A 10,967-nucleotide genomic window follows, 5' to 3' on the forward strand; every position below is an offset into this window, starting at 1 on the left:
TATTTTACTTTGCTTAAACTTCAGTTTCAAATGAAAAAGTGATAAATTTTTTTTCTGCAGTGGTTCATTAATAGACGTGCATATTCCGGTTCATCAACAAAATTCAGTCCAAAAGTGTGTGAGATGTTAGGAAAAGATGAAATATAATTACAAAAGTGTTACACATTAATATAACTGCAAAGATAATTTCACAAGTATTTTTGACACTAATGGTGCCCCATATAATGCGGGTCAAACTGTGTAATTTTTTTTATTTATTGCTTTACAAAATAATGATTCTTCGAATGCATTATTGGGGTTAATGAAGATGCGTGTGAGTTTAATGGAGGTCTGTCTGATACATGAGCTCCTGGGGTTGAGTTTCACATGTTGAATGGACTGAACTTCACGTGTGAGTGTGAGTGTGTGTGTGAGAGAGAGAGAGAGAGAGAGCCTTGTTGTTGAGCAGCCAGTCGTGCTGTTCTGAGATCAGATAGGAGGAGATCTGCTGGGTCACCGTCTCCACGCACCGCTCCCTCTGCAGCTCTTTCAGACGCGAGCACACCACAGCCCCGAAGGCCACCAGACTCACGATCCGGCCCCAGTTGGTGGTGTCGTCTCTGAACATCGTCTCTGCTATAAAGCTGATGAAGCTCATGTCGTCTGCTTGAGATTCCAGCTGTAGACGCTGCAACATTCCTGCAGAAAACACTTAACATCAGCAACTCAACCCACATCATATATTCAAACTTTTTTTTTTAAAACACTTTTTACATTTCATTATCTGTCTTGTCAAATCTCATGCATTGATACAGACATCCAATTCAGAGCAATAGCATTGGTGGTTCCACATGCCCCGCCCCCTTTTTGATTGACAGCACATAATCACCTTGTTTTTGTGTGTGTTAATGCTCAAAATAACAATGAGAAACTAAAAAGAAAAAAAAGGGGTGCATTGATACAGACATCCAATTCAGAGCAATAGCATTGGTGGTTCCGCATGCCCCGCCCCCTTTTTGATTGACAGCACATAATCACCTTGTTTTTGTGTGTGTTAATGCTCAAAATAACAATGAGAAACTAAAAAGAAAAAAAAGGGGAACAAATCCAATATAAATTGGAAATAGACAAGTTTGGGGAATCACAAGTCACTACATATACATACATACATACATACATACATACATACATACATACATACATATAGAGAGAGAGATTTAATAATTTTGCTGTGTACTCTTGTCACTTATGTCTATACTGTTAATTTTTATTTACTTTAATAAATATTTTAGTTAGTACTTTTTATTTCAAGTATATTAAAACCATTTATACGATTTTAAATTTTAGTTTCGGTTTTTGTTAGCTACAATAACCCTGGGGAATCACAAGTCACTACATATACATACATACATACATACATACATACATACATACATACATACATACATATAGAGAGAGAGATTTAATAATTTTGCTGTGTACTCTTGTCACTTATGTCTATACTGTTAATTTTTATTTACTTTAATAAATATTTTAGTACTTAAGGTTTATTTCAAGTATATTAAAACCATTTATACGATTTTAAATTTTAGTTTCGGTTTTTGTTAGCTACAATAACCCTGTTGCAAACACTAATTTTGCAAATTTTTTTTTTAAATAATAAAAAGGGGTGCATGCAGTAATAACATAGTAACATTCAAAACCGTGCTATTTTTTTCCACATTCACTCATTAATGAGAAGTTGCTGATCCGATACAATACGGTCTTGTGAAATAACGATTCTTCTAACGCGAAAATAGTAGCGATTTTGAACTCTGGGTTAAGAAGGGTGAACGCTTTTTGTTGCGTGTTCTAATGTAGTTTAATCGTGTGAAGAATAACTCATGAAAACTCTAAAATTTGAACCTGTGAATAGAATTTCGCAATCGAGTGTACTAAACCAATCCGACTTTATATTAGACCGCATTCACGTCTTGCGCATTTCTATATTTGCGTGTTAAACCCGTTGGATTTCGTTCCACCCACAGCTTCTCTATAGCAGGCGGTGTTTCCGTGTATCTGACGCTCCGCAGAGGCGTGCTGAAGCGCTGATAAAGTTCCGAGAATCGCGATGACGTACTTGCGGTTTGACTAGATAATAAAAAAAAATAAGAAAATACAAAAAATTACCCTCTACCGAAAAACTGGTTTACAGGTTATTTACGCTCAAATTACTGCAGAAAAACAATATAAAATAATTAAAACTATAAAGTCAAATAAAACGGACACGTGATGCATTCCAGGAAAACGCGTAACATTAACGTTACAAACAAATACATGAAAAGTAATAAGTACCGGATAGTTTGAATATAATTGTGGACTATTACTAACAATTAGGCGATTAACTGACATCACATGTTTCATCCGAGTTAAAAAAGTCAAACAGCCGCTACATTGTTGCCGATTTCTGGGGGTTTTCCCGCGGACTTCGGTTACTGTAACACTGTTGCCGCTGGTTGAAGCGAGCCGAATAACGTGATATTTAGCCCCTGGAACCCCGCCAAAAAACGATGTTTACCGAGGGACTCCCCTTGAAACGCCATTGGGCTAGTTTTGAGTGCAATCGGGCGGGTTTTGTTGGAAAAACCTGGCAACCCTGCGCAGCTTTGTTTGGGGGGTATAGCGAGTGCGCATGCGCATGCGCTCGTCTTACCTTTGAATGTAGTCTCGTGCTTTAAGAGAACGTCCGCGACAACGCGAGTCATTGTCGGTAGCGCGTGATGCTGCTTCCGGTCCTGCGGACACATTCCGGTGTGCGTGCGGTAGAAATCCAACAAGAGCTGTCTCGTGTCGCGATCCAGTTCGGCGGAACCGAACTCCTGCGGGTCCGGTGTGTTCGGTAGAGATCCGTCCGCCGCGCAAACGAAGCGTCCGTCCAGTTGCAGTCCCTTCAGGCCGTTGGTTCCCGGTCTTACCGGCTTCACCGCGGCGTCCGGTTCATCCGCGCACCCGTCGAGCTCGTCCTCGCTCCGCGGTTTGAGTGCGGGCGCGGGCACGAGCGCCGTGTGCGCGCCGAGCAGACTGACCGCAGCCGTTCTTCTGACTAAACTCAGAGTCATATCTCCGCCCGCGACGCGATACAGAGCCTTAAACACGACCTAGACGAGTAAGATTAAAGCTTCGAGTCGGTCTGAACGTCGAAGGTTAAAGCTTAGTCTGTGAAGGTTATGGTGCAGATCGACACTCCTGCTCTCAGAGTGAAGCGGAAGTAGCTGCTAAGCTGAGCGCTTTTATACTCCGTCCTGCGTCCTGCGTGCTGCGTGCTGCGTCAACGTCACGGATTTTCCCCGAAACTCCTCCCCTTACACGGACTTTCCCCGGAATGCGCTTTTTGTGGGGCTCCGAGTTATTTCGAGCGGGCTGTGGGTGAAATTATTGGTCATTTTCGCCACCGCACATAAAGAAACCGTCGAGATATACAGTCTATGATATAAATAACGCGTTATAATATACGTTCAACTGAAAGCCAAGCTGTGAGAGAGAGGCGGTGAGGTCAGATGATTAGTCAGTATGTAAAAACACACCCTCTGAACCTTTACCCTCTGACTCACGGGCAAACCTGCGTTAATGCGGGTCAGAATTACATTTATGGAAACAAGATAGACTGTGCTTTAAGAAATTTCAATGATGTATATATATATATATTAGTGCTGTCGAACGATTAATCGCGATTAATCGCATCCAAAATAAAAGTTTTTGTTTACATAGTATATGTGTGTGTACTGTGTATATTTATTATGTATATATAAATACACACACATGCATGTAAGAATATAAATGTATATACATGTACATATTTTCAATATATAGTATGTTGTATGTGTGTATATGAACAGTATGATTTTTAATGTGTTTTTTTTAACGAAGTCTCTTCTGCTCACCGAGCCTGCATTTATTTGATCCAAAGTACAGCAAAAACAGTAAAATTTTGAAATATTTTTACTATTTAAAATAACTGTTTTCTATGTGAATATCTGTTAAACTGTAATTTATTTCTGTGATGCGCAGCTGTATTTTCAGCATCATTACTCCAGTCTTCAGTGTCACATGATCTTCAGAAATCATTCTAATATGCTGATTTAAGGAACATTTCTGATTATTATCAATGTTGAAAACTGCCGAGTAGAATGTTTTCAGGTTTCTCTGATGAATAGAAAGATCCAAAGATCAGCATTTATCTGAAATAACAAGCTTTTGTAACATTATACACCATAACATTCAAACGCTTGGAGTCAGTATCATTTTTTCAATCATAGAAATTAATACTTTTATTCATCAAGGATGCTTTAAATTGATCAAAAGCGATGATAAAGACATTTAGACACTGAAGACTGGAGTAATGATGCTGAAAATACAGCTGCGCATCACAGAAATAAATTATAGTTTAACACATATTCACATAGAAAAGTTATTTTAAATAGTAAAAATATTTCAAAATATTAGTTTTTTCTGTACTTCGGATCAAATAAATGCAGGCTTGGTGAGCAGAAGAGACTTCTTTAAAAAACATTAAAAATCTTACTGTTTTTTTGACTGGTAATACACACACACACATTTTTATGTTTTGTTTATGTATAGTTAAAATTGTGTGTGTGTGTGTGTCTTTCCGTATATAATTTCACTTATTTAAATGTAAAATTGTACACACACACACACACATTTTATTTTTGAACATTTTAAATATTTATACTTTTTAAAAAAAATTATTATTCATGACTTCCTGTCACTAGTGACCTCTGCTGGACATAATAACAATAACAGATCAGATTACTGGATATCTACAGCATTCACAATTCTTTACATAAAGTCAAAGGAGATCCCAGAGCAAAGCTTAACTTAATGTTAAATTTTATTTCAAATACTACCTTACACACACACACTGTACATTTGATAACATCAGGACGTTATCATCACCATAAATGTGTCCTCATACGTCACTATTCACTGTACAGTAGCATAGATTAATACATGTACATTATTACAGTCAGACACACTGAACGACCTCCTGCAGACTAAACTTCACATCACCTCAAAATCAAATTACTTATATATATACACATACACAGTGCTGTGAAAAAGTTTTTGCCCCCTTCCTGTTTTATTATTTTTTTGCATATTTGTCTCATTTGAATGATTCAGATCATCAAATAAGTTTTAATATTACACAAAGATAACCCGAGTAAATACAAAATGCAGTTTTGAAATTATGATTTCATTTATTAAGGGAAAAAAGCTGTGCAAACCTGCCTGGCACTACGTGCAAAAGTAATTGCCCCCGATAATTTATTATTATTATTGTCATTATTATTAATATAAAACAAAACAAAAAGCAATACACTGTAAAAAAAATTTAATAAATAAAAAGTTTTGAAGTTGCAAATAAAGATTACCGGAATAAATGTTACAAGAAAATACAATTTCAGTCTGTTTTTACACTGACAAAAATTCTAACATGTTTCATTAAACATGAAATTTTGAAGTAGAAAGACTGAAATATAGTATTTTCCGTGTACTTCAAACTTCAAATTCAGTGTGTTACTGGTCCTTTCTTTGCAATTATTTGTCAAATTTATTAGCATTTTTTTGAATTCGCACTAAATTTTGATTGCACTTTTGAATTCTACATGAATTCCGATGTTGCCTAGCAACAGCTCCGCTTCGTGTGGAGCAACAAACACAAGCTCTGGTTTGGGACGCGGCTGCTGTGTATTTTCACATTACTGTGTCCACCTCTGTGTGTGTGTGTGTGTTTATCCGGCCAGTTTGCTGGCGAGCGGCGTGGCTTTCCTCTGAGGGAGGTCCTGCGGTGTGGGAATATGGTCTCCTGTCACCAGGTTCTTGTCCGCTCCGGCCGTCACCACATGCTTGCTCTTCATCTTGGCCTTTGCCATGTTATAATCACCAGAGTCAAAGTATTTTTGCTGGAAAGCAAGAGAAGTTTGACATTGATTTGTTGTCAGTAAGTGATGTTAACAGCCTGGAAATCAAACCTAATGATGAACAGAGAGACGCTCAACTCACTCCTTTCTGGAGTCTCTTCATCAGAAAGTCCGAGCCGCCGGGTTTTTGTCCCAGGTTCGGATATCTCTCCTTCAGTTTGGCCTCTTCAGACAGTACTGGGTTACAGGGCTTAATAAAATTATGATTTTTTTTATTTTATTTTTTTTTACATTTTTTGTTTGTTTTTAAGTTGAATAAAAGTTCAAGAAAATCCACTGTTAAAAAAACTATTTAAAAAAATGCAATAAACGTATGATGTTTCTAAAGTCAATGAGCAATCATGTTAAATATTTGTGTTCTCAATATTGACCAAAATAAAATAGATTATGATTTTTGGCCTTATCGACCAGCCCTGACATAAAATCCTATTTATTTTCAGATAAAATACGATAAATTTAGCTGCACTGATCAGATGAAAATACAAACTTGAATTGAATTGATCTGAATAATGACACTACTGTAGAAGTGATTCACAGCCTAAATTGAATTTGTTTCATAATTGATGAATTTTACAACATTGCCACTTTTATCGTTTATCTCTCTTAAAGAACAACAACAACAACAAACAAACGAGTTTACATTTGACAAGCTGCAGCGTAACAACAAACACCAACCAATAGGAATGCGCTATCTATGTGACTGATCGACGGCTCAACCAATCAGAGCGAGGATTTCAGCGCGGAGTGGGCGTGACCTCCGCAAGTCACACTCAGGGCCAGCTAAGTCACGATTTCTTCCTGTTCATGTATTAACATCAGCAAATACCAGATAACATCACGGCTGCGTTTCAAAATGACTCGTTTATCAAACGCGTGCGGGGTTTGTGTTGTTTCACTCATTGATCGGTACCTGCTTCTCTTCTTCAGACTCCAGCTCCAGAGTGTCCGTGTCCGGATTCTCTGACATGATTCCCGCGACACGAACACTGAAAATGAAACCGGTTCTCCGTCAACAACAACGCGATTTTAACGCAGAAGGCGCGATTATTGGAGATTTAATGCAGCAATATTCCCTCAACACCAAAACGGCGAACGACGCATCTGACGTAAGCGGCAATGGGCGGGACTCAGAGTGGAAGTGGCCAATGAGAGCGCGGCGTGATTACGCAATGGTTTAACGACTTATAAATGATAGTTAAAGCTATTTCACTTTACTGTGTGAACACGAATTCGGAAAGTTACAGATGAATAAATATAATTAACTCAATACGAGTTCTCTGTATAAGATGATTTGGCATAAATGTAAATGCGTTTCACCTGCTGACCGCCGCGTGATGGCGCTGTTAAATCACCACATTTGTTTTGTGACAATCACATGAAATTATTTCAAAGGAAATAAATCTACTAAAACGGACTTTTAAACTAAATAATCGCCTATTATTATGAAATCGTGCCTGACACGTCGACTGTGGGTTCATATAAAGGTAATAAACGTCAGATCACGTTTATTACGTTAGATTTTATGAACGTATGAAGTCTCCGGTTTGTGGATCCTGGATCCGGCTGACGCCGGTGAACAGAACAGGTGCGCACGTTCAGTCAGCGTCGAGAGTTCTGATTGGAGGAGAGACGCTCGAGTGTATCCTGATTGGCTGAGCGGTCATAGGGGCGTGTCCGCAGGTGAAGTGCAGCGCTTCTAGCGTACAGGGAAGTGAACAGTTCAACAGACAAACATCTCACGTTGGACGTCATTATACATTTATAAACTGGCAGATGTGGTGAGTTGGAATGCTTTTTTGGGTATTTTTTATTTATTTGTTTATTTTGTTATAGATACCCTGATACACATGTAGAGAAGTTTTTTCCTACAAGAATTGTTTTTCTACCTGCTTGAGTGCTTCTGAAAGTCTGAGGATTTCTTTTAACCTGTAATGCTTAATGTGCTTTTGGAGGGTAACTTTAACTCCTAAGGAGTGATTTCTAGGTGATGTGGTTGGTAAAGGTGATGTGGATGTTGGTGGAGGTTTTATTAGCAGGGAGGAATGAGCACACTGACCAAGAGGAGCCGGCGCTCTGAGGCTCCAGCGGAGCGATGGAGTAACGCTGAGGAGAAGGAGGAGAAAACAGACGGCACGGATGAGGAACAGGACACTGACTCCAAATCACTGAGACTCACTCTGATGGAGGAGATTCTGCTGCTGGGGCTCAAAGATAAAGAGGTTACACACACACACACACACACACACACACACACACACTCACACACACACACACACACACACACACACACACTCGTCTGGTAAGACTGGTCAGGTAGTCTTTCAGTCCTGGAGCTCATGCAGTGTCGTGTAATGGTTGAAAAATGCTACTCGTGTTATTCTGCAGAAATCAGGTTCGACCGGTTATGAGCGTCTCAAATCTCTTTTTCAGCCGAAGTGAGTGAAGTCGAGCTGCTCTGTTTGACCAGAGATCACAATAAAACCACACAGAAAGAGAGAATGGAGATTTACACACGGCGAAAGACACTGCAGAAAATGAGCTTTGCATTTTAAAACTATTCAGATGTCAGAAAGAGCTTTATTACTAAGTATGTTTACAAACACAAAGAATTTGACTTAAGCTTCCAGTGCAGAAGAAAATACAGACATACTAGTGCTGTCAATATGTGTGTGTTCTGTGTATATTTGTTATGTATATATAAATACACACACATGCAGTATATATTTTGAAAATATTTACATGTCTATATTTATATTCATATAATTTATATTATAAATAAATATATTTAATATATAAACAACATATTTTTCTGAAATATATACATGCATTTGTGTGTATTTATATATACATAATAAACATACACAGTACATTGTGATTAATCATTTACATTTAGTCATTTAGCAGACGCTTTTATCAAAAAAACGCGACTTACAAATGAGGACAATAGAAGCAATCAAAACTGCAGCAAGGTTTTTTAAATAATATAAAAAAAGAAAAAGAAAACAGATAGAATAGAAAAAGAATAGAGAAAGCTAGTGTTAGAGGTCTTTTTGCTTTTGTTGCTTGAGATCAAAAGAGGCAAGCAGAGTGTGGAAGTCTGCAAATGATTCGTGATACGCAATTCAATTGGAGCCCTTCGAAACAATCATATTGCGACGCAACTGATTCTGAGTTTCGAAAAGCTCAATTTCACCCATCAATATACATGCTTTTTAAAATCATTACAAGCGATGTCGAAATTTGAAAATGAATGGGTCTTTCAATCGGAGTGGTTCTTCAATCGGTTTGTCTGTTCCTCCACTTTTCTCGTCTTCAGTCATGTTTACACGACACTGTCAGCACTACTACTGGCTTAGCTCGCTAGTTTTATTTTATGACATTAACTGAAATAAGCCAAAAAAGTATGATGTTTACAAATAAAATATCCATATTTCCATTCCAAAGGTAACAAATCTACGAACATATTCAGGTGAGGTAACCGGTTTACTGCTAATTAGTGAAACGCTAGTGAAAAGTTTCACTAGTGAATCTAGCAAAACATTTTAACTACACTCTAAAAAATGCTGGGTTAAATACAACCCAGTGCTGGGTAAAATAGGGACAAACCCAGCAATTGGGTTGTTTTGACCCAGCGGTTGGGTTAAATGTTTAACCCAACCTTCTGGGTAGTAACCCAACCGCTGGGTCAAAACAACCCAATTGCTGGGTTTGTCCCTATTTTACCCAGCACTGGGTTGTATTTAACCCAGCATTTTTTAGAGTGTAAAATAGGCCACCTATGTTACATCCAGGGTTAATTTATTAAAGAACAAATATTTTAAAATGTACAGTTATATGCTATACATTGTGTGCCAGAAATATAAATGAAGAGTTCATATGCAAAAGAACCAATTCATTGGCATTCAAGTGAAATTACTGAAGCTACACATAGGAGCAATAAAATAAAAATGCTCATTTTAGGAGAAAATTTCTAACGGCACTTAGAGTCTTTTGCATCTGAACTCTTCAAATGTTATTTGATGTTCTTAAAAGAAATAAAATTCAAGGTAAATATGAAGTCCGACAACAAATAACAAAAAATATAGCCTATATTAAAAAAAAAAACATATTTCCATGATTGCGCTCCATCATGCACACACATCGTTAAGTGGTTTAAGTTTAACAGTGACTCGATTGCTGATAAAACAAATTGTTTGTGAATAGAAAGTACAGAGAGTATGTCACCGAGGGTGGCGTATCGTGGTTGTTTCGGTTCGCTTTTGAATATTTTTACACTCCTAACAGATATATTGGACGAAGCCCATGTGCATTAAGTAGGCTATACAGATATACTGTAATAGTTAGATAATCAGATCGAGAGATATTCAGATAGATGTCTGTATACAGTAGATGGGTCGGTTGGTATTAGTTGTTTGATGATAATCGCAGGAGTGTGTTCAGACTTGTGAATTCTGCAGGTGTGTCTCTGCATCTGTTCTTGTGTAAAGTCTCTGAGCAAACTTCCTCGTAACTTGGTGAATATAAAACTTGTATCTGTCTTTATCTGTGTGTATATATGTGTGTGCGTGTGTGTGTGTGTGTGTGTGTATGTATGTGAGAGTGTGTGTGTGCGTATGTATGTGAGAGTGTGTGTGAGTGTCTATTTATGTGTGAGAGAGAGTGTGTGTATGTGAGTGTGTGAGTGTGTGTGTGTGTGTGCGCGTGAGTGTGTGTGCGTGTGTGTGTGTGTGTGTGTGTGTGTGTGAGAGTGTGTGTGTGTGTGTGTGTGTGTGTGTGAGTGTGTGTGCGTGTGTGTGTGTGTGTGTGTGTGCGTGTGTATGTGAGAGTGTGTGTGCGTGTGTATGTGAGAGTGTGTGTGAGTGTGTATGTAAGAGTGTGTGTACGTGTCTATTTATGTGTGTGTGTGAGAGAGAGTGTGTGTGTATGTGTGCGTGTGTGTGTGAGAGTGTGTGTGCGAGTGAGTGTGTGTGTGCGAGTGAGTGTGTGTGTGCGAGTGAGTGAGTGAGTGTG

At 38.2% G+C, this 10,967-nt stretch overlaps 3 protein-coding genes across 4 annotated transcripts in view; 1 reads left to right on the plus strand and 2 right to left on the minus strand.

Annotated features, from left to right (window-relative positions):
• mcl1a (MCL1 apoptosis regulator, BCL2 family member a) overlaps positions 1 to 3,227 on the minus strand; it is a 6,534-nt gene extending 3,307 nt beyond the window's left edge. The window contains exons 1-2 of the mRNA XM_016520720.1: positions 2,672 to 3,227; positions 434 to 678 (exon numbers count right to left, since the gene is read on the minus strand). Coding sequence (XP_016376206.1) covers positions 434 to 678; positions 2,672 to 3,077 — 651 coding nt within the window. The 5' untranslated portion in view covers positions 3,078 to 3,227. The remainder of the gene's footprint in view (positions 1 to 433; positions 679 to 2,671) is intronic.
• Positions 3,228 to 4,603: 1,376 nt separating this feature from the next.
• Positions 4,604 to 7,315, minus strand: ensaa (endosulfine alpha a). The gene is made up of 4 exons (XM_016520721.1): positions 6,853 to 7,315; positions 6,040 to 6,147; positions 5,749 to 5,939; positions 4,604 to 4,620 (listed from the first exon to the last, which is right to left on the minus strand). Exons 1-3 carry the CDS (start codon positions 6,922 to 6,924, stop codon positions 5,769 to 5,771), a joined length of 351 nt encoding a protein of 116 aa, XP_016376207.1. The 5' UTR covers positions 6,925 to 7,315; the 3' UTR covers positions 4,604 to 4,620; positions 5,749 to 5,768.
• A 160-nt stretch (positions 7,316 to 7,475) lies between these two features.
• Positions 7,476 to 10,967, plus strand: part of golph3l (golgi phosphoprotein 3-like) — a 23,215-nt gene continuing 19,723 nt past the window's right edge. The window contains exons 1-2 of one of the 2 annotated variants that reach the window (XM_016520734.1): positions 7,476 to 7,735; positions 7,981 to 8,176. In XM_016520734.1, coding sequence (XP_016376220.1) covers positions 8,000 to 8,176 — 177 coding nt within the window. In that variant the 5' untranslated portion in view covers positions 7,476 to 7,735; positions 7,981 to 7,999. Of the gene's footprint in view, positions 8,177 to 10,967 lie in introns of both variants that reach the window. The other variant, XM_016520732.1, reaches the window with a different exon arrangement.

Source organism: Sinocyclocheilus rhinocerous, unplaced genomic scaffold (genome assembly GCF_001515625.1).
Source record: "Sinocyclocheilus rhinocerous isolate Xijiao unplaced genomic scaffold, SAMN03320098_v1.1 scaffold359, whole genome shotgun sequence".
Classification (NCBI taxonomy): Eukaryota; Metazoa; Chordata; class Actinopteri; order Cypriniformes; family Cyprinidae; genus Sinocyclocheilus; species Sinocyclocheilus rhinocerous.